Below are 23,623 nucleotides of genomic sequence, written 5' to 3'. Positions count from 1 at the left end.
CCTAACTTTGTAACGTTAATCACGTGTACTCAAAAATCACCTACCACAATGGCTATAAATAAACAATCATCTAATGCATGAAGTTGCCACCACATACAACGCATGACTTACATCTCAAAACACATGCCTACGCTTCAATAAACAAAAAGCGATGATAAAAAATAGCAAGGTTCGCACCCTGCACGTTGGAACCAGACTGAATCTCAACAGTTCATGGCAACAAGGCCACTACACACAGCATATATACAAGATCCTACCGCTTCTGCATGCACGCTTCACTGGATTTTGTACTGCATTCTAATCTGACTTGACTAAGCTCACAGGGAGCTACGGCCAGCCATTTCGCAGTCTAATCTGCCTTGACTATGCTGATCTGGCCGACCAACGGAGGTGCACTGCAAACCCTATCCTCTTACCCGCATAAGAGGAGCGCCTCTAGCCGTCTGATCTGCCCTGACTATCACAGCAGAACCACCTGCTGTCATGCTTCGGATTCCTCTCCAATATACACCAACTGGTTTGGCAATCCAAGGCCGGGAGGAACTTTTCCCGCAGTCGCACCCATATCCTGCACAATGAGTGCCTCTGGCAGGATGCACGAAAGCCCAAGCTCCCCCCACCACACTACACAGTATGAATGCACTGGAAAGATACCCGCCCCACAATCTTGACCTTTTTGCATCTGCTTCGATGCCCTGTTCTACGCTATGACCTCCGCACTCGGTCCGGATCATGTCAACCCCTCTGATCTAATGGGAAAGTTTCCATCCCCAGGGGCATGACCAGACCCGAACAAGACCACTACAACTACTACACATGCGTAAGGAGGTGCACCACCCAGCAATATTGCCCACATCGCGGGTGTAAGACACAGTTATCACAGCAACTTAAATTAGCAGATGCTAAGTGCGGGCACACACACATTTACTCAATTCCTCTCTCAATATTTGTACAGTAACTTCAATTGACAAATGCTATGCATGGAATCAAAAGTCGATATACACTAAAAAAATAGCAATAAATCAGAAGTTGTTATTTATAAGTTATATTACATTAATGGCAATATCTACCCCTGACTTCATAATTGCTCTATTCTCTTGTCCATAATTAATCCCATTCAATATGACATATGTACTCTGCCATCGCACTCTCTAGCATCGGATAGTCTAACCCGTAGCGTTCACAAGATATATAGTACGGGATGCCACTTCTGATAAGTTCTTCCAGAGCCCACGTTGAGTAAAGCCACTGTGGGTTGTCAAAGATTCTCCTTAAAAAGGGAACCTTCGTCCACTCACGGTGCTCACCTGCAACGACAATGTTGTCAGCCCCAACCCATCACCAAAACACAAAGATGGAACAATCATACAACACTTAACTGGGCATTCTCTCCCACCATCTGTATAATCTTTCGCTGTATTTCGCACGCAAAGGCCTAAAGGATCTATGAAGCTCCTGATCCAAGTACGTCATACGACATACGCCTGTTAACACGCATTCAATTAAGCCCTAAAACGACAACAAACCCATACAGTACACATACCAAGGCAACTAACAGGAAACAAAGTCCAACTTGTATTAGCAATGTGTTCTATTACAATCAATTACAGACTAACGGCCTGGAGAGCCCAAAGAATTTATTTACAGAAGTTAATGACAAAGGGAAACAAAACAAAAGTGAGTCGTTTATTCTACGGCACCTCTTTCACCCTCTGACTTGCCCTCAGCTACAGAGGCAGAACCTGATGCTTTTTTATTAGAAGCCACATTGACAACACTATCTTCAGCGGCTTCCCCGTTGGCATTATATATCGATCCCAGCGTATCGCCCCTCAGCTTCAATTTCTCCAGATGACACGGCGGATAAGAAATCTGCAAATCCCTAAGCTCATTCAAATACTTGTCGACGTCATACTCTCCTATCTTTACATCAACGTTCTTACAGTACATCTCCAGTTTTGCCCATTTCTCCTCTGGGGTCTGCTTCTTATTACGTAATGCCAAATCCAGATACTTGGCAGTGTCCACCTCTGCCACTCTCACAAGCTTGCGTTCGGTGATCTCTCGATCTCGAATACGCTGCCTAGTGGCTTCAACAGCTGCCTCTGCTGCCCTCTGCAAGAACAAAAAACATCACGGAATCAACACACGTGTTTTATGGGCCCATTAATTTTCTAATGCATCAATAACAAAAGATGAGTCGCGTACCTCTTCTGCTTCCTTCAACTTCTTCCCAAACAGAAGTTCAGTTTCTAACTTCTGCTTCTTGGCCTCTGCTGCGCTGGCCTCAAGACTGTTCGCCCTTTGCTCCAGCTCTTTTTTCTCTTTCTCTAAAGTCTCCTTATCGGACTGCAACGATACAATATCTTCTTCAAGGTCGCTCATCATACTGCTAAGCTTCTCCATGCGGGCTTCATGCTGAACGCAGAATTGGCTTTTTTCCATCCACTTATTGGTCATATGCACCAAGTCAGCTTTCAGTTTGTCTCGCTCTACTTTAAGCCCGACAGTGCTTACCAGCTTCTCCTCCGTGGCGGCCACCCTCTTTTTCGCCTCTGCCAACTCTGCTTCTAGCCTCTTGATGTCCTCCACCAGCACATCTCGATTCGCCTCAGCCATCTTTCTCCCTGACCGCTCCTCTTCTAATTTCGCCATCTGCTCTGCCAGTTTGGCTCCATTCTGCATAGCCGCCGCATACTCTCGCCTTGCAGCCGAAGCACATACATAACTCTGTGACAAATCGATTATGCCCATTACAAATAACATTACACACATATAACAAAATGCGAAAAGAGCTTAATTTTTTAATTAACTCACCATCCAGATATGGTCTGATACTTGCTGCAACAAATCGTCTTGTCCACTTAAAGATCCAATTGCTTCTGTAGGTAGATGGGGTCTGCTTATGCGTAGCATTTCCTCCATGACTTCGTTAGATGCAGAGGGGCCATATTCCGACATTACTCCTGTTCTGTCACTTGCTTCTCCCCCTGCAGATGCAGCCGCAGAAGCAACGGGGGCAACTGGCTTCTCACCTTCTGCTAACGTCGATACCATAATGCTATCAGACGCCAACGCAACTGTCCCCGCGCCAGAAGAATGTGTCTTCAAAGGACGTACAAACAAGCTATCATCCTCACCCAAATCACTAGGGAGGCGTCTGCACGACAGAAGACGTGAGCTGCTCCAAGAAAGCGCTAGGAGATTCAAAAGTGTTAGTACCCTTCGGGGACATAGAAGTGACATCTCCTGGATGAAACTCAGAAGCGGCAGGCAGCAATGAAGAAACGTCAACACAGAGACTGTCAACACTTGTTACTTTGACAGCCCCTGATTCCTGGCCCCCAAGGATAGTTTCGGGCTCAACGACCTTACTTGCCTCAACTGGCAGAGAAATAATATCCGCAGATTCAAAACCCTCCCCGAAAGCATCCTCTAGAAGCTTGTTCTTACGAGAGGCAGAGGAAGGGCGCCTGCCCTCTGAGCCACGTTTATGGCAAACGACAGACCCTTCAGCTAAATCAGAAGCAGAGGTCAATGCCTCTGATAGCTTCGCGCAAACAGCAGGCGACTTCACCTCCATCGGTAAGCCATCCTGCACTCCGTCTCCAGTCGCCTCTCCTAGTAATTTGGAAGGAGTAGAGGAAGCGCCCTCTACATGAGCCACTCCTTCTGAGCCCGCTACCAGGAAAGATCCAGTTGCAGGAGTAACATAAGATGCCCCAGGTAAACGCCCAGCAGGGGTAAATCCCCGTGGCTTTTTGCACAACGAGAGGGCCTGACCTGTTGGCAATTTACCAGGGGAAAGTTTGGCGATTGCTAGAGCAGATCCTTGAGGAGGGGGGACAGAGCCTTTCGGGATCCGAAGCTTCGACGAAATGCACTTCCTGTCGTCCGAATCTTCGGAAGAGGACTCCTCACGCTCCTTTCTTTTTCCCAAGGCGTCTGTAGGCAAAGGCACTTGCTGAAGAGGCTTGATTTGCAGAGCGTCAGAAGGCATGGACGACCGCCCTTGGATGCGAGAAGACCTGCGCGATAGGCCGGACTTGTCAGGGGAAGACTCTGTAGCTAGGCCAGAACCCTCCTTCTTTTTACCCTCTGGGACCCCTTGATGCTTGGCACACGCGTTGAAGGTTTCAGTGCACGCCCTTTCGAACTCAGCTTTCGTCAGTGACAAAGTTGAAGGAGTAGGAGGAGATTTCTTCAGGAAAGCTCCCAGCTGCTTCGCGCATGCCGCAGTAATCTTACCTAGGGCCATGTCACCCTTCTGCGATCTAACCCGCACAGCTCCAGGGTCGACTCGATCCACGAAGCAGAGCCGAGTCATAATCTGCATACAGTAGGAGTTCAGTACACCCCTGATACTAATGGCATTCTCCTTAGATTCGTGAAGAAGCCCCTTCTCTGTCAACTTGCTCTGTCGCTCAGAACTCATGCTGACCTGAGGCCAAGAAAAATCTGGCACGAAAAACCGAAGCAGCAGTACAGAAAGTTAAAATACTCGACAATCATCCAGATACGATTAATTCACATTAAAATTAATGAAAAACATGATTCACCTTTTATAAACACCCTGGCCAGGGGAAAAATTTCCTGAGGCACGTACTCAGGGTACCATGCTCCTCCAACAGCAAAGAAGTACTTATCCCAATTTCGATGGGAGCTATCAAAATCGGTGAACATTGTCCGATCCTTTTTGGGAGAGAGGTAGAAAGTTTTCCAAGGCTTTCCCTCTATCACCTTGTTCGTAGACTTGGTGAAGCACGCGTAAATGTCGTCCGATTGAATATTGACATTCCTAAGACTCCCTATCATCTGGGCCCCGACTATAGATTGAATGGCATTTGGAAGGAATTGCGAAATGTGAGCCCCGGAGTTTGAAATTATCTGAACAAGCAGCGCCGGGAGAGGGAAGCGAAGCCATTCGATATGTCTCAAGCTCATGACTATCTCAGAAGGCTTCACTACGTCTTTGAATCACCATTCTCGAAGCTCGGCCTCCGAGAGCATCCTCACCATCACATTGTCTGGAATATCGAACGATTTGCGCATGCGTTCGAACGCATTTTTGTATCCATCACGATCCGTAGGCTCGGGAGATGAACGAGAAGACATTATCACACCGAATGGAATGATTGACGAAGGTTTGAGTTGGAGAAAATCTCTAGGGTTTTCTTTGAAGCTTCTCTCTGGAAGATGGAACAAAGTTTGGTAATCTGAATGAAGAATTATTTTGAAACATAAACTACTTAAATGAGAGGTGAAATTTTGAACCAAACGTTTTACTCGGTAACTGTGTGCGCATTAAGTATAACCTGTCAGGTAATCGAATGATCATGTACCTACGGATTGCCTCGGTTTACGGAGAACGACGGCTTTAGGCGAACCTTTTGGTGTTGAAGAGTCGGCCCAAGATTCTAACAGATTAACATACCACATCTGTCCAAAGCTTGGGCCAGGGGGCATCTGTTGGGCCCAAAATGTTCGGCCCGAAAACACTTGCCTCATTTATCAAATATTCAAAACGGAGCGTTTAGACAAAGGGATGTTCCAAAGGCAGAAGCTGTAGGTCAGAGGCAATCCGCGCCTCTGACCTCTGTGCAAGACATCTTAAAAGTTGGTATTTTTGGAGGGAAATTTAGTTATTCTCCTTCCTCATTTTCAAGGTCCACTTGAACCAACTAACTGTCTTATATATTTCATCCTATAAATATGAGATTTTGAGGAGAAAAAAGGGATCGAACTTTGAACTGACTTAAGCATCGGAGTGTCTTTCTTGCAGGAAATCCCGACGAGTCAAAGGCAGATTTCATCACTGGAGAAGAAGCAAGTTGCCAAACATTGTCGGGTCTTTACCTCCATATATAGAAAGGCAAATTGTTACCCCAACACGAGGGTCAAAATAAATTGTTCTACACTTCATCCATGACAAGTCATAGCCAAACCTTCTTTATTATAGAAGAAAATGGATAAATAAATAAAAGGGAAATAAATTGTAAGAGAAATCTGCTGAATGAATTGAGGGTCAAAATGACAATTGAGTCATAATATTTGGAATGAAAGAGAGAGACTGAGAGAGTTGGAGTGGTGGGTTAGCGTGAAAAAAGAGGGAAAAACTAATCCTCTGAAAAAACTAATGAACAAAACGTAAAGCTGAAAATATAAAATTAAGTAAGTAGTATTAATGATAAAAATTCTTTATAAAAGTGATTAGTTTTTTTAGGATAGTAAAAATGAAAAAAAAATGCAAAATGTAGTATCTGTGGTAAATTCCCTTTCAATTATTAATTAATAATTATAAATTGGAAAAAGAAGAATTTTAAAATATGAAAAAATTGAGAAAATAGAAATGGTGTTTTGGATCAATTTTAGAGTGACACATTATCTCCTAATGACTATCCTTTAAATAAATATATAGATAGATAGATAATTTATCCGAGCATAATTTTTTTTTAGTAATCATGTTACAAATTAAAAATCGATTTATTTATAAATGAGTTCATAGCATATGAGTTGTATAATTTATAAATATGTTGGGTTCAAATGGTATAAATTCATTAATTGATTAAGGAAAATTTCATTTTTTATGCTTAATGGGTGATGCTAAACTTTTCCAACTTCCCCAAACTACTCCTCTCATTTCCTCTTCTCTCTTCTCTCTCTTGTCTTTCTATGAAAATGGCAGCCACAACACCACCATCATCACGCACCCACATCCCTTGCTCTTTCTAATGGCAGCCACTCACCACCTCTCTCTCTCTACCCCTTCGATTCTCATGTTTTGTTCTCTTAATTTCTCTATGGAAGCTATACAAAAAAGACCCATAATAGTTTTGAATGGTTTAGAATTTAAACTCATGACAAATATCATTTTACTCACTAAGAATTGCATTTCGAATAATTATGGGCATGAATTTGGGTTTTTTTTTTGTGTGATTTTTTTCAGACATAAAACTCTGAAATTAGAAAATCAACTTTGCTTGATAGTTGCTCAATGTCTGCTCGATGGGGCTTTCAAAATCAAGATCTTCATGAAAAATTTGACTTTTCTCAATGGAGGCTCGATACTGCTCGATGGTGCTTGATGCGATTCCTGCAAGAGGCGTAATTTTTCACTCGGGTGTCCGTTTTGGGTGATTTTGTTTTTTAAAATTTTAGTATTTTTTCGAGATCTACATGTGTTAAAATGTTCATATACACGTTTGGAAAGTTTGAAGCTTAAAAAAAATACAAAAATGCAAACATACCTTATGTTTAAGACATGTTTTGGTATGTTTTCAAGTTTTAAACTTCACAAATGTGCATATGCACATCTCAAACGTGTAGATCTTGATAAAATGTTCGTATACACGTTATGATAAAATGTGTTAAAATGTTCATATACACGTTTGGAAAGTTTGAAGCTTGAAAAAAAATACAAAAATGCAAACATACCTTATGTTTAAGACATGTTTTGGTATGTTTTCAAGTTTTAAACTTCACAAATGTGCATATGCACATCTCAAACGTGTAGATCTTGATAAAATACCTAAATTAAAGAAAATCACCTCAATCGGACACCTGAGTGAAAAATTACGTCTCTTGCAAGAATCGCATTGAGCTCCATCAAGTAATATCAAGCCACCATCGAGCAACCATCGAGAAAAGTCAAATTTTTTCATGAAAATCTTGATTTTGAAGGCCCAATCAAGCTAGCATCGAGCAATATTGACCTGGTGACTCGATACTGCTCGATGGTGCCTCGATTCTGTCTGATGATGCTCGATGCGATACTTGCAAGAGACGTAATATTTCACTCGAATGTCCGTTTGGGGTGATTTGTTTTTTGAATTTGGGTAATTTTTCAAGATATATACGTTTGAGATGTGCATATGCACGTTTGTGAAGTTTAAAACTTGAAAGCATACCAAAACATGTCTTAAACATAAGGCCTGTTTACATTTTTGTATTTTTTTCAAGCTTCAAACATTCCAAATGTGTATACAAATATTTTAAACGTGTAGATCTCGAAAAAAATACCAAAATTCAAAAAACAAATCACTCCAAACAGACACTTAGGTAAAAAATTATGCCTCTTGCAAAATCGCATCAAGCACCATCGAGCAGCGTCGAGCCACCATCGAGCGACCATCGACAAAAATCGATTTTTTTCTTCTTCATGAAAATCTTGATTTTGAAGGCCCCATTGAGCTGACATCGACCAAAGTTGATTTTCTGCAGATTTGAAAGTTTCAGATCTGAAAAAAATTACAAAAAAACTCCAAAAATCATGCCCAGAATTGTTCAAAATGCAATTCTTAGTGTGTAAAACGATACTTGTCACGAGTTTAAGTTATAAATCATCCAAAACTATTACAAGTGTCTTTTGTGTAGCTTTCATTGAGAAGTTAAGAGAAAAAAAGATGAGATTCGGAGGGGTAGAGAGAGAGGTGGTGTGTGACAGCCATTTTCAGATAAAAAGAGGGGTGTTGGTGCATGGTGATAGTGGTGTTGTGGCTGCCAAAACAAAAATACAAAAAATAAAATATAACCTCTAAACTTAGACCAAAAAATTAAAATCAACACCCTAAACTTACAAACTGAAATTTAAACCGAATTCCAGCACAATAGTTTAAATAAAAAATTATTAAGCTTTTAGTTTACTTTAATTAATTTAAAAATATTCTTATATTTTGAATTAAAAATATTTATGTTTATTTAACCAATTAAAATAGTTTTATCAAATATTTTTATTTTCATTTTAAAATTTATTTTCAATTACTTTTTCATCTATTAATTTATAAAATATTTTTTTGTTTTAATAATTCAGAAAATGTTTTTAAATCGGTTTAAAAGAACAAAAATAAAATAATATCAAAAAAATTATTAAAATAAAAAATAATATAATCATATTTGAAATTTGTGTTCACCATATTCTAGGGGAGAGAACCAAACCTGTACGAACTGTAAATAGAAATTACAAAATCATTATTATACACATAAGATAACAAATGTGTATTTTAATAAAATATGAGTTATTACATAAGTATTTACCCAATAATTATCCAACCTTACTAAATAAATCAAAACTTTTACTTATTTGGACCAATATATTATTCCGTAAATTGTTGTAAGTTGCCGTGCCCTCACTATAAATTCCAAAAGTCAAAATATCCCCTAGATTTATGATGTATTTAATTTTAAACAAATATATGTGTAATATTTTTTTTTATTTGTGTAATTGATTGGTCACTATTTGACTATATACTGCACCGGCAGCCAATTCGAGACTTCGAGATTCCTAACTTAAATTTCTTCTTACTAGTTAATAATAATATATATAATAAAAATATACACGAAGGGTATAATAGAGAAATAAAAAAGGCATGGGGGTAGTTTAGGAATAAGGTGGAGCATAAATACGTGGTGATAGATCTCCTTTTATTTTCGTCCAAACAGGGAAGAATAGAAAGCAGCCATAGACGAAGACGAAGACGAAGACGAAAAGGAACAAGAAGAAGAGAAGAGGGATTGTCAGAAGCGATAAGATGCAGTAATTGTTATCTAAGACCCGCTAATCGACGATAGGAGATCGGCCTGGTTCGTCGTCTTAGTTTTGGAAAAAGAAATCGGCGAAGAAGAAGCAAATCTGCGTGATTCGTTTCGTTTGGGGTGTGAAAATCTTTATTGATGATGTGATTGTTCATTTTGGCTCTGTCGTGATGCGTGAAATCTCCGCGGAAGGTTGAATCTTTTGGTTCATGGTTTCGATTTCAATTTCGATTGTGGCGGCGATTCTCGATTTGATGTGAAACGGAAGAAAGAGAGAATAAGAAACAACAGGTATTGAATAACCCTAAGCCTTTTGATAAATTTCACAGATTTTGTGGTTATTTTTGTTCATCGTTGAACAACATCATCGGCTTCGTCTCTTCTCCGTAGAGGTATTAGAGATCTTGAAGGCCTGCGGGTTGTTATTAAATTTTTTTCTTCGTGGGTGTGGAAGAAGCTCATTCTGAATCATCTAGATTTGTGAAAAAAATTATATAAAAATTTAGGTGTAGATAGCAATTTTGGAGGAGGGTGTGAGGCCTCAATCGAGGCGATTTGCTTTCCATGTTTCCCTGCTCGGAAAACGCTGTGAAAAGCTTCAGATATGTATGTAAATAAACTTTTCTAGATATTTTAGGACATATTTCATTGAAGGTTTCTTGGCAAATGTTCTTGGCTTGCTTTTTCTGAATACCCACGTCCAGGCTTTGAAATAATAATTAGGACTTTCTTTACCCAGGAGTTTGAAAAACCCTAGCCTTTTTATAAATTTCCCTCAGATTTTTTGGGTTATTTTTCTTCATCGTTGAACAACACCATCAGCTCCGTCTGTTTTCTGAAGAGGTATTTGAAATCTTGAAGGCCTGCTGGTTGTTATTAAATTTTTTCCTTCGTCGTCGTGGAAGAAGCTCATTCTTGAAGATTTGTGAAAAAATATATATAAAAATTTAGGATTAGATAGCAATTTTGGAGGAGGGTATGAGGCCTCGATCGAGGCGATTGCTTTCCATGTTTCCTTGCTCGGAAAACGCTGTGAAAAGCTCCAGATATCTATGTAACAAATCTCTCTTCTAAGTATCTTTTAGGACAAATGTCATCGAAGGTTTCGTGGCGAATGTTCTTGGGTTGCTGTTTTCTGAGTACCCAATTCGTGAAGCGTCCAGGAGTTTGAAATAATAATTAGGACTTTTTTTACCCAGGAGGCATGGCCGTTGCTGAGGCTGCTGATTCGTCTACTAAGTTAATTTCTAGACAATATGACTTTATAATCTTAATTTTATGTGATTGGATCTGTAGGGTTATGGGTGATTTTCTGTTTTGTAAGCAGAATCCCCATGTCCTTGACTTTGGTCATAGAAAATTCCTGCCCTTAAACTTCATGCTTCCGGTACAGGACTTGAAATCTCATATATTTTATGTGCGCCTAGCTGATGGATGGAGTCAGGGAAAAATATGAAGACCATAACCATTTTTTCTTTTTCTTTTTCTAAAGGTCTGCTTGTTTTTGCCTTACTTGTCTCAAGCTTTGGATGCTAGAGATATTGAAACTCAAGAGGGTATCTTCTTCTGGGGCTATTGATAAGTGGACACAGGTCAATCTCTTACTATGAAATAGCTATGCAACCTTGCATATACTGAAACAATGATCAAAACTTTCCTTTTATTCGGAAACTAGTTTGGTGGGTTTAATTTTTAGGGAAAAAAACATTTGCTGAATATCTCTTTTTGGGATGTTAGACATAATTAGTTTAATGCCCAACTCTGAATAATAAAAACTGCGGAAGTTTTTGCAGGCGTCCAAAACTTGTTAACACGACCTGCCTCAGGTAAATGGCTTGTGGAGGCATATACTGGCAGTCTTGTTATCAGTTTTTGGGCTTGATAACGTGTTATTTATAGTGGAATGAGCATTGTAGTTGTATCTTGTATCTTGTATTCTTAATCTGATTTCTTTTCTGACCTAGTTTTTTTTTTGTTTTTTTAAAAATTATTTTGCAGTTGCATCTGACAGTTTTGGTAAAAGTTTCCTGTCAACTATCCGGCAAAGATTAAAGGACCGAAGGCAGTTGTAAGTTCAGCTGATCTCAATTTTTTTTAGTAATCAATTAGTGATTAGACTAGGTTTCAATAACGGTTATTTTTCTAATTATAGCATGAAGATGTTTGAATTCAATCCCCTTGATTATTTTTGAGCTGAGCATTCAATTGTTGTTTCTCTATTTACCCTGAATGCTTTTAGTTTTGTCCTCGTGGGGTAGGTTTGGTGGAGTAATCCCTCCCACCAATGAATCTAACGAGATGCTAGAATGATTTTGAATTTCAAATTTAAGTATTCAGAACCTTGCTATTGATAATATATATTTTTTAATGTGTAGGCTTGTCTCTGTACTTGCACTGGGGTTGTGCACACCACTCTAGTGTCAAGTCTAAAGTACCAGGCAACAGTTTACTGCAAAACTTGTAGTGGCAAATCACCAGTTATTGGGATAGGGTCTATCTCTGCAAGCATGATCAGTGCAAAAGGTTTAGAACCTACAAATTTTATAAATCCTGACTTGACATGGAAAACAGTTTCGAAGGGCTATCGAAGATCTTCAAGGCGATCAAGGAAACCAGTTGATAGAAGCCCCAAATCCGATGCTGAAACAGATAAGGGCACAGAAAGTCCTTCAGAGACAACAGTGTCTGAATCTGAGAAGGTTGATTTTCCCTTTCCCTCCACCTTTTATAAAGGTTTTAACGTATTGGTTGTCAACTGTTTCTTTACTTTATTTTGTCAACTGTATCTTACTTTATTTTATGGTTTATTTACGTTATCTTGCAGCTTGGTGTGGCTGTCCTTGGACATCGGTTCAGTGAAAAAGTTGAGCAAGTTCCAATTAAGAAGAGGAGATTCACAGTTCGGTCTCCATCACCACCACCTTGCTTTTCTTCTCCTAATGAACACGATGACCAGTTTTTGGATGGTCCTTATTCTTCAGATCAGGGTTCTTGTCTGAAATTGTTTACAAAGAAACGACTCATTGCAATGGATGCATCTAGGAAAATAAAAAATGTGAAGCATGACTTTAATGAGGATTTTTCTGGTATTGAAATATTGGCTGCTGCTGCTGCGTGCAACAACAGTGTGGATGATGATTTGCCCCCTAAAGAGTGTATTTCATCGAAGGAAGGAACTTGCTTTTCTTCGAGAAATACAGTGGTTGAAGCTGCATCAGAGGATTCAGATTTCCCTGAGCATGCAGACAAAACTCATCATGGTGGTGCTAATGACAATTGTAATGATGTAGATACACGAAAAGTGGAAAGATCTGTTTCGTCTAGAGATGTTAGATTACATTGGGACTTAAATGTTGAAATGGATGCTTGGGAGCAGCCTTGTGATACGATTATTGTGGATTCTCAAACAAATGTAGTAGATGTACAGGGTGAAAAGCCGCAGGTTTTGGAAGCTTGTGAACTACAGAAGGAATTGGGAGATGATAAAAACAATATTGGAACTCCAGTGCAGCCTATCATTGACAATGAGGAACATAAATTTGAATCAATCTCTGACATTAACAAGAGTGATGATAAATGTGTCCCTCTTGAGAAGGTCCTTGAATCTTCCACATCTACAGGCATTGTTGTAGAAAATTCTCCCTGCAAGGAATCTGATAAGTTTGAAGGCTCAGTGTTGTCAGAAGAAATTGAGAAAACATTGTCTGTTGATGGTTCTGCCAAAGAGTATAATGAAGATCTTTCTGTGGTTGCACAACTGAGCAAGGTAGAAAAGTTAGAAGGGGCTGATACTCTAAGTGAAAATGGTATGGCTTCTGCTACTGTCTGTAGCATTGATGGTGGTTTGAAATCTCAAGACATAATAAGCTCAGATGGCAGTTGTCCACCATTGCCTGTTAATAAAACAGAGGATGTGGGTATAAGCCATACTGAACTTTGTAATGAAGATATATCTACATCAGGTGTATATTTGGGAGAAGGTCAATCAATAGTTACAGTGAATGTAGAGGGACTAGTTACAGATACGTTAGTACCTTGCATTGATAAGGCAGTGCATAAATTTGAAGGAAATTCCATGCCTATTGTAGAGTCAGTAGTTGGTTCTAATTCCCATGAGGTATCTCAAAGATGTGGTGGCAGTTCTGCTAGTAGCTTAGATAGAGTTACTACTGAAGATACTTGCAATGACAGCCACATATTGGATATTTGTGATAAGGATATTTCTGTTGGAAAGGGGAACACTACGGATTGTGACAAGGATCATATTGTTGGGAAGGAAAATAATACGGATGTTGATGCTGGTTATGATTCTCAATATGAGGATGGAGAGTTGAGAGAGTCAGATGTTCCATGCTGGGAGGATAATGATTGTGAGGATGGGGAAGCTGAATGTGTTGATTATGGAACTGATACATGTGATGATACTGGTGACTATTCTATGTCCAGTAAATTTGGTATGCAAGTAGAATGCAGTGAAGAAGAATTTTGTGTCACAGAAGTTAGGAGCTTAGATAGGAATATGAAAGCCGAAAGGTTAATGGGTTCTGGATCTAATTATTTGTGTGAAATTTTTGAACATGGTGCTGCAGGAGATGCTTTGAGACAGTCTGTGGGCTCAAAGGTATTAACTTCTGGATCTGACGAATTGCCCCGAGGTTCAGAAATGTCTTCAGACATAACTGCTGAAATACCTGAGGGCTACATGGCTAGAAAACATGGTGCTGACTGCTTGGCTGGTTTTGATGAGAAGGATACTTCTGCTAAAGTAGTTGGTTCTGGGTTTTCCCGAAAGGAACTGCCTGGCACTGTAGAATCATCTTCTAACACCTTACATAGGAGTGACAATATTCTTGTACAGGGGAGCAGGTAAATTCAATGAGATCTGGTTAATTTTTTTATATATAAAAAGATTATTCTTCCTAACTTATATTCACTTTTTGGTTTTGTGCTCAATTACCAATTTTGTGCTTCAGATCCAGCAATTTTGACTTGTGTACTCAACCTGATGACACTTGTGCCGATCATTCTATGGGAAAGGAAAGATCTGATTTGTTGCAGATGCAATGTAAAAGTCCAGCAGGTTGTTGGGATTCAAGACGCCGAGAGTCGCCCACTTATAATGGTTCCTTTGGTGCTGATCGTCCCAGGCCAAAGAGTGTTATTGAGGGTCGTGGATATTCTGAAGCAGGATTTGCAGGCATTGATAATCATGTACACCGTCAGTCAATAAATTCTTCTAATGGTTCCTATAGGCACCAACCTAGAAGATCACCGTGCAGCAGGGATGATGCACACAATATTCAAAGGGGAGTGGGACCTTTCAGAGATGGAAGTCCTGACAGAAGGAGGTTTAGAAGATATCCACCAGGAGTTGGTCGGGGTTTTAGAGAGGATTATCACAGGACCATGCCCCAAAATGGTTCTGATGAATATCCCTATCATGTGAATCGAATGGTCAGGAGAGAACAAAATACTTCACCCCCTAGGGAACATGATGCTGCAAAACCCCGCAGTAGCAGGTCTCCTGATTATAGGTTTGATACTAGAATGGAGAGGATGAGATTGCCGTTTCAGAAGCAAGGTTTTGGAGCCAAATGCGAAATGGGATTTATTTCCCCACCCAGGCGTCGTTTTTCGCCACAACATAATTCAAGATGGTTTAATGATCCAAATGGTACTTCCGATGAATATCCTTATCATGTGAATCGTATGGTCAGGAGAGACCAAAATGCTTCACCCCCTCCTAGAGGACCTGTTTATTATAGAAGACCACTACCATTTAAGAGATCCCAGTCTAGATCAAGAAGTCGCTCTCCTGGTCCATGGATGTCAAGGGAACATGATACAAAACACCGCAGTAGCAGGTCTCCAGATTATAGGTTCGATTCTAGAATGGAGAGGATGAGATTACCGTTTCAGAAGCAAGGTTTTGGAGCCAAATGCGAAATGGGATTTATGTCCCCACCAAGGCGACGTTTCTCGCCACAACATAATTCCAGATGGTTTGATGATCCAAATGGTGGTTCAGATCACTTCAGGGGAAGGAGGTTGCCTGGAAGAACATTCCAGCAGCAGCAGCAGGGCCAAAGGTTTGATTCTGTGGGTACATCTCGGAGAATGAATTCAGATGATTATTTTGAACCTGCAATGCGCCCTGCAAGGTTTAACGAGATGGGAAGAGGAGGTGGTAGAGCACGCAGATATGAAGGCAGTGCTGATGAGAGAAGAAATAATGATGACAGGTTTGAGGTGTTCTCCAGAACAAGGCGTTATGACTCAGATGGTGTCGTGCGGAGGTTTCGGTATGATGAAGAAGATAGTTTTGCAACTCGTAACACTCATAATAACAACTTAAACAGCGATAGTGATAATAACAATGGTGCCGAGAGACGGCCTAGGAATAATGTTTACCTGGGCAGTGACGAGTTGAAGAGAAAGGTCAATTAAGGAAAAACCTTATTATTTATACAGGTTTCTTTTTTTTTTTCCCACCTTGGGTTGGTCAAATCCACTCTTTGCTAGGTTAGGAGTTCTTTCTTAATGTGACTTTTTTCTTTGAAAGCATGTGCTTTTGTCTTCTTTGGCGGCTGGCACTGCTTTTGGGAGCTCTTATGTTCACCTCTTTATTCCCTTGGCATTTTTTCGGGGGTAGGCCTGTTGTGGCCCTTCATTTTTCATTTTTTTCCCATTATTTTAAGGGTCTTTATCCTGCTTTTTTAATCTTTAATTTCGTAGGAAATTTTATTTTACTTCTTTTGGCCATATGTAATCTCGTTGAGGCTATAAAGTTATAATGATTAAGCAAAATGCTGTCTTCTTACTGTCTCTACATATTCTCTTGTAAATATCTATTTGCTTATTACATTTATACCCTTCATATTTGAAGAAGCTTAGTGGTTGATTTGCTCTTGGTGCTTTATCTTTCTCGTTAACTGGAACTAGACAGTAAGATGAAATCCTAATATTGAAAATTATGCATGTATTAGTACATTGATCGGCCAAGCGGTATAATAATTGAATGAAAGCTACAGTTAACTAGTCTTCACCAGCTGAAACTTGAAGACTGGAAATGTATATTGTTGGCCGAACCAGAAGAACATATTGCAGCCACTTCTTGCCTCATTGTTTTTGGCCCACTCACCAGAACCCCAACGCTTGAGCTTTTGAGCTCTGTTAAAATTCCTGTAGAAGAAGAATAGATACATGTTAAAGCTCTCCATTCAACTGTGGTTTGTGAAGAAAGAAAGATTCAGTACTAAAAGAGATGGCAAGCGTCTATAAATACTTTTGAGATCAGGTCTGGTTCCATGGTGCACTGTTGTGGCTTGGATCAAAGACTGGTAAGGAAGGCTTTCCAACTCCCTATCATCACCAGCATTGTGGCACAATGTGCTTGGCCTTGCGTTCCTCCCTTGCTTCATGTTTGAAAGAAAGCACACAGTTGCAATTGTGACTATGGAGATGCACATGAATAACATGTTGATAGAAGATTTGGTAGAGAAAGAGTACATCATATCAGAGTTATGGTCAATTGGATATATATAATATCTTGTGAGGATTCCCATGAGCACAAGGAAAGTGAGGAAAGAAGCTGAAATAATCAATGCAAGCCACAGCCAACTGTTCTGTCCCAAAATTGCATAAACTGGCAAATCTAACGAGTCTGGTTTAAACCAGACTATTGTTTGGGGGAGGTTGAGAGATGTCTCAGTTGGGGGATGTTTCTCTCTTGTGACATAGGCTTCGATTTGAAGTTTCAAGCGAGAAATGTCAGAACTGATGCCTGAAGATGGGATGATAAAGTCTAACATGGTGAGATCCACATAGGTCTTAAAGGTGCAAATGAGGAATATGCTTGGAGTCTTGTCGGTGGTCTTGTTGGCTATGAAGAGGAGCTCGCGGATAATGGAGATGAAAGGTGTTATTCCGCTTCCTCCGCTTATCATCACAAGTGTTTCATGCCTGCACTCAGAATTTACTGAAGTACTTTATATTTGGCCTTAATTGGTCGTAAAACTTACTGAGTTGAAGTCCCTTGATAGGACTTTTTACCTTTGACATTCAAATGAAGAAGGTCCATAAGGTCCTTCAATGGAGATCTCTACGCGATCCATTTGTGGAGAGAATGAGAGACTTTCACACAAGTTCTGAGACCATCTTCCTTCACTTTTGATAACAACACTCAGCTTATGAGGCTCCAAGTTGCTGCTAGAAGTAACAGTAAAAGGATGCCATTGCAGCTTGGAAATTCCGGGTACATTTAAGAAAACCATGCTTCTTGGAGAATAGCTCAACCCTATAATCAATCAAGTTATGAAAATGTGTTTAATGAAGTTTGGATTTTATAGCAGTCAGTGATGACATTAAATTTATTTCTGAATTCTTCACCTGGGCACTTGGAGAAGTTTAATTCAACAGCCTGACAAGGTAAAAACCGGGCTGAAAGGACTCGAATTTTTTGATGGGATTGTAGAAACCGCAAGTACCTATCAATCAAGAAGAGGTAAAAGCCAGGGAGCATTATGCAAGCATAGGAGAACCCCACATGTAAAACAAAGAAGACTACAAAGACAACATAGAGATGATGAGTGAAGAAGAAGAGCTCAAAAATCTTTCGCCTTATGTTGGGAAAACTTGTTCCCCACATTACTAGTCCAGCCACCAAAGCTACTTCTCCAGCCACATTTGATATGCCAACATTGGCCCACTTCATCATCTGCAATTTCAACACAATTTCTTTTATGACTGAGTTGCCAAATTTTGCAGATGTTATAATCTTTTACATAAAATGGTAGTTTACTTCTGAAACTTGGTTTGTCTTTGCCCAAAAGAGAATATAACATAAACCATGTGCTGTGAAGAGGGTCATGGCAATATGCCCCAGCCAGATGTGATATCTAATGCTTGACTCTGATGTGAGTCCAATGAGCTGCAAAATTGAAGATCCTCTTGTCACAGGGAAAAAGAGAAAAGCCAGGCAAATGTTCCCAACTAGACCTAACATTAGAGCTGAGCTTTTCAACTTTGCTTCCCACCTGAAAATTTGTATTTTTGATTTTGCAACACATCAGATATGTCTATGTCGTATGTTTCAATGGAGAGAGAGAGAGCAATGAACCAATGCGATTTTTTTTGGTCAAGTTAAATGGAATTTCTAGGGAGGTTTACTTACACAGACTCACTCATTTGTGCTGCCTGTTGGTTGATATTGGTAAACATACCATGCAAGTAAGAGCATAAAGACCAGACAAGTAGAGCAATGAACATGGCTAAGAAGTACAGCTCCATCCAAGAAACTATTCCCAGTGGCCCTTTCATTAGCACAGGTCTCATCCATGGCATCCAATTTACATTTTTCATGATACTATAACAAGGAAAACAAAGCAGCTCAAGTCATTTCGACTAGTTTCTCTGTTTCATTGTGTAAACTAGGGATATATACCAGAGGCAAGTATAAAACAAGTACCTTTCTGTATTATTATCAACCATTTTCTTTCTTAGATGAAGATATAAACAGCTCAAAGTAGCTATGAAAAGGACGGGAAATGAGTAAATAAGAATGTTTGCCCCTACAAAAATTAAAAAGGAACAGAGAGATATTAAGATACATATGATCACACAAAGATTCTTTGTAGTCGCACAAGTATAAACTTGAACAAAGAAAAGAGAAATGCGATGTCAAATTCAAACCTTGTAGCCCAAAATAGGTTGAATCAGTTTTTGCATGAATGTCAGGCAACCAATGGAGAAAGAAGGTATTGGTGGGCATTATGAACCAAATAAAAATATACCCAACAAAAACCATCATCACAGTATATAGTATTGCTGATTGGAGCTTCTTCATTCCTAGGAAGGAATCAGTTTCTTTCTCCATTCCAGATTAGAAACAATTTTTTTTTTCCTTATAAATATGTCTGGTTTCTTTGAAATCCCGGGTATTTTATACCTCCTTATCTTTCACATGCCTATTTTTTTTCTGTTACTATAAAGAAAATACTTGGACCACATGATTTAAAACAAAAAAGCTACCAAAACTATCATAATAACAGCTACAATTTTCTGGCTAAGTTTCTATGTAATTGACATGTAAATGAACATTTTCCAAAGCCAAATTAAAGGTAAAGCATCGTATGGCCAATGGGGTTTTGTGAAAATAATATTTTAACTTATATTTTGACAAGTGAGACAACATAACGTACTAATAAATTTAAAGAATAGCACATGCATATTCGTTGTGCCTTGTACGTTACGTCCAATGTAAGTTTATTTGTATAAATGCTCAATTTATTTGTTTTTCGGTCAAATATATCCCTCTAGACAAAATTATAATTAATAATAAGCTTCTTCGTTAAAGGAAAGGAAGGTTATAGATAATAACGTTAAAAAACAAAAGCACAAAAGACTTTGGCAACGGTTTTCCGATGGTGAAAAGACTCCTTTCAATAAAGTAAAATAAGTTTATCTTTTATATATATGGACCGTGGTCCAGTAATTCAGAAGAGACACTATTACAGAGAAAGAGAGTTCAATCTCCTGTTCTAATGAAAAACTAATATATATGATAATGATATCATAAGCAGCAACCGCAAATAATCGAACAACGAATAACACCAAATCTTAAACATTTCACAATCAAATTCATTTCTTTTCTTCACCAGTTGAAACTAATGGACTCAAAGTGTAGATTATCAGCCAAACCAGAGGCACAAATTTTGGCAACCTCATGTCTCATCTTTCTTGGCCCACAAACAAGAACTCCAACATCAGATGCTTTGGACTCGAACAAAATTTCTGCATGCATGCAAAGAGGAAGCCCAGTCAGTTTTTTTTTTTTATTATTTATTTCTTTATATATATTTATATAAAACTAATGATGGTATATATGCCTCTAAAGTACTTAAAATATATATTACTAACTAGGCTCACATGTAACACTAAAACTTGTTATTTTCTAATTTAATGATGACATAACATTGATAAATATATTATATATATGTATCATCTATAATCCCATCCATATATAATTTAATTTTCAACTGCAAAAAATTAAAGATTAGGGTGACTTACTCTTGAGATCAGGCCTGGCACCAAAATGGACCTTCATAGCTTGTGCCAATGACTGAATGGGAAGGCTTTCCACCTCTCTATAATCCCCACCAGCGTAACACCATGCTGCAGGAGACGAAGTTGGTGTTGCCATTTCCACATTCTGAATCTGCTTGGTGCCCATTAACCCGCCGTTACAACTCTTAGACAAAACAAAAGCCACACTGGAGGCTAAGCAAATGCAGGCACACACCGAAAACATGTCCCAAAGACATCTGTACGAGTAGTGGTAAAACCCTCCTGAATTATCCACTGGGTAAATATAGTAACGAGTCACGAGACCCAACACGAGGAGGAAAAGAACAAAAGAGGAGGAGATTATTGCACCCAGCCACAGCCAGCTGTTTGGGCCTAGAGTTGCAGAGATGGGCAAGTCCACTGGATTGGGCTTAAAGAATGCAGTCTGTATGGTCTTTTGGGCTTCTAAGGTGGGCTGCTCGTTCTCTTGGGTGACATAGGCTTCTATTTGGAGTTCTATTTGGGAAATCTGTTCGGCGTGTGAGCCTGAGATGGGAAGCAAGAGGTCTAACATGGCAAGATCTGCTGAGGTCTTGAAGGCACAAACTAGAACAACTCGTGGAACATGAGAGTTGGGTATTGTGCTTTGGAACATAATCTCTCGGATTATAGATATGAAAGGAGTGATCCCACTTCCACCACTCACCATGATCAGAGCCTCATGCCTGCATCACAACACCAAATCAATCCAACCAAGTTAGCATTATAAACAAATATATGTATTATACATATGCATGCATGTCATTTCATGTCATGTCTAGTCAATATATGTAACATATTAGTGTGAAAAATAACCTCAGGAAGGAAAACGAGGATGGCCCATATGGTCCTTCAACGGAAACATCCAAGTGCTTCACAGAAGAAGAAAGTTGTTTGTAAAGCTTCTGAGACCAACTTCCTTCAGTTCGGATCATAATACTAAGCTTATCTGTCTCCATATTACTGTTGGAAGATATTGTAAAAGGGTGCCATTGCAACTTGGAAATGGATGGCACGTTTATGAACAAAATACTCGTCGGATTATACTGCAATCCTGGAGTTAATTATAAGATTATTTCATTAGTAACAAAGAGAAGGTTTAGTTATTTACAATCTATATATAAATTAATATTATAATGTACACTAAACCTGAGGTTTTGGCGAAAGTCATTTCGAAGGTACCACCAGGCAAAAGACGAGAGGCGAGTAATCTTACTCTGTCCCGGGACTGTAAGAATCTCAAGTATCGATCGATGAGGAAGAGGAAGATACCAGGCAGTATCATGCAGAAGTAAGCCACGCCAACGTGTAGTAGATAGAAAATGATATACACTGTGTAGAGTTGGTGTGTGTAGAAAAACACCTCAAACATCTTTCGTCTTACTCTGCTAATGCTCGCCACCCACATCACTAATGCCACTACCATTGCGATCTCTCCTGCTACATTTGATACATAGGTTTGGCTCCATTCTAGTGCCTGCAACATGAACATACATATATATATATATTATATTTAAAAATGTGTTAGTTTTATTATATTCATAATATACTTATATGGCCAGTAATATATATGATATTATTACGTACCTTAAACATTTGATTGGCCGTGATCCAGGAAATGAGGACTCCTACGGTATGGGCAGAAAAGAGAACCATGGAGAGATGGCCAAGCCAGATGTGATATTTAATACTAGACTCTGATGTGAGTCCAACCAGAGGCAGAAGTGAAGAGCCTCTTGTCACCGGAAAGAAAAGAAAAGCCCAACACACGTTTCCAATATAAGCAAGTCTCAATGGTACACTCCGGAGTTTTGCGTGCCATCTGTAGACAAGATATACACCACCAATGTTATTAATTATTAATTTATTATCAACAACATATATAGACATGCATGTATTGGAACCAAATTAAGAAATTTAATATATATATATATATATTTATATTTATAGAATGTTAAATGTTACATTTTTTCTCCTGCATGCATGTGGAGGTGGCCATTAAAGCTGAAATATAAATAATTGGTCAGAGACCATATTAGGAGAACAACAAACATGACTGCAAAAGATAGCTCCACTGAGCTAACAATCCCCAGAGGTGCTTTAACACACACTGGACTTCTCCATGAGGCCAAACGTCGACCAAGTCCGCTCATTTGACCACTGAAACATATATATTATAATAATTAAGAATAAAAATATTAACCAGCAGTTTTCATAGAAGTATTGATTTTGCAATAAGAAAAATTCATTATAGTAGTTTATGTTTAGTTATCTCTACATGTTGGAGTTTGGTGATTTCTTGTGGAGATGGAGATAAACACAGCTCAAAGCTGCTATGAACATTATAGGGAATGTGAAAAGCAGAATATTTGTCCCTGCAAATTAAGTATGTTCATTAATTAGCATAAATAATTTTAAGAATAAAAGAATATATATATATATATGTGTAAAATGGTTACAACATGCATATATATAAATAATTCATATATGTATCTCTCAACCTTGTTCTCTGAAGTATTTTGAGCTAAGTTGGCTTTGCAGTTTGGGTGTCCACTTGAGTTCGGAAGATTTTGTAGGTAACAAAATCCAAACCATTAACCACCCAATAAACATCACAAGGAATATCATATTTAAGACAGTGAATTTTCCCATCTTGATCAAATCTGTTTTTGAGATTGCTTTATTTTCTTTGAGATCCCAGCTGGTATTATATATACTATTTTATCTACCGTAAATAAAAACAAAAAAAAACTGCCAAATATAATATATCATAATAACAGTTACATTTCACTGGCTAAGTTTCTATGGAAGTGACATGTAAATGAACATTTTCCAACCCAAATTAAAAATAAAGCACCGTTTGGCCTTGGGGATTTGTAAAATTAATATTTTGACTTCTATTTTGATAGGTGCACAAAATAACGTTACTAAATTTAAGGAAATAGCACATGCATGTTTTGTTTTGCGATACTTCCAATGTCAATTTAAA

The 23,623-nt window shown here is 38.9% G+C and overlaps 4 protein-coding genes across 6 annotated transcripts; 1 reads left to right on the top strand and 3 right to left on the bottom strand.

Annotated features, from left to right (window-relative positions):
* Positions 1-1,686: 1,686 nt before the first annotated feature.
* Positions 1,687-3,057, bottom strand: LOC133778988 (uncharacterized). The gene is made up of 3 exons (XM_062218997.1): positions 2,818-3,057; positions 2,209-2,730; positions 1,687-2,115 (listed from the first exon to the last, which is right to left on the bottom strand). The coding sequence occupies exons 1-3, from the start codon at positions 3,055-3,057 to the stop codon at positions 1,687-1,689; spliced, it is 1,191 nt and encodes a 396-aa protein (XP_062074981.1).
* A 6,367-nt stretch (positions 3,058-9,424) lies between these two features.
* LOC133834684 (uncharacterized) lies at positions 9,425-16,360 on the top strand. Of its 2 annotated transcripts, XM_062264363.1 has the most exons (6): positions 9,425-9,822; positions 11,024-11,123; positions 11,530-11,599; positions 11,907-12,230; positions 12,356-14,397; positions 14,505-16,360. In XM_062264363.1, the coding sequence occupies exons 4-6, from the start codon at positions 12,039-12,041 to the stop codon at positions 15,976-15,978; spliced, it is 3,708 nt and encodes a 1,235-aa protein (XP_062120347.1). In that variant the 5' UTR covers positions 9,425-9,822; positions 11,024-11,123; positions 11,530-11,599; positions 11,907-12,038; the 3' UTR covers positions 15,979-16,360. The 2 variants fall into 2 exon arrangements, with proteins under 2 accessions (XP_062120347.1, XP_062120346.1); XM_062264362.1 differs by lacking the exon at positions 11,024-11,123.
* A 115-nt stretch (positions 16,361-16,475) lies between these two features.
* Positions 16,476-19,405, bottom strand: LOC133778987 (ferric reduction oxidase 2-like). Its single transcript, XM_062218996.1, has 8 exons — positions 19,222-19,405; positions 18,998-19,100; positions 18,704-18,895; positions 18,332-18,566; positions 17,920-18,247; positions 17,584-17,827; positions 16,817-17,493; positions 16,476-16,713 (listed from the first exon to the last, which is right to left on the bottom strand). Exons 1-8 carry the CDS (start codon positions 19,403-19,405, stop codon positions 16,574-16,576), a joined length of 2,103 nt encoding a protein of 700 aa, XP_062074980.1. The 3' UTR covers positions 16,476-16,573.
* A 521-nt stretch (positions 19,406-19,926) lies between these two features.
* LOC133834686 (ferric reduction oxidase 4-like) lies at positions 19,927-23,286 on the bottom strand. 2 transcript variants are annotated; one of them, XM_062264364.1, is made up of 8 exons: positions 23,136-23,286; positions 22,913-23,009; positions 22,600-22,794; positions 22,222-22,456; positions 21,784-22,111; positions 21,451-21,688; positions 20,599-21,320; positions 19,927-20,322 (listed from the first exon to the last, which is right to left on the bottom strand). In XM_062264364.1, the coding sequence occupies exons 1-8, from the start codon at positions 23,284-23,286 to the stop codon at positions 20,183-20,185; spliced, it is 2,106 nt and encodes a 701-aa protein (XP_062120348.1). In that variant the 3' UTR covers positions 19,927-20,182. The 2 variants fall into 2 exon arrangements, with proteins under 2 accessions (XP_062120348.1, XP_062120349.1); XM_062264365.1 differs by having other exon boundaries at positions 22,600-22,782.
* Between the last annotated feature and the right edge of the window lie 337 nt (positions 23,287-23,623).

This window comes from Humulus lupulus, chromosome 5 (assembly GCF_963169125.1).
Source record: "Humulus lupulus chromosome 5, drHumLupu1.1, whole genome shotgun sequence".
Lineage (NCBI taxonomy): Eukaryota > Viridiplantae > Streptophyta > Magnoliopsida > Rosales > Cannabaceae > Humulus > Humulus lupulus.
The sequence above is the reverse complement of the archived record's forward strand: the minus strand, read 5'-3'. Positions and strand labels throughout refer to the sequence as shown.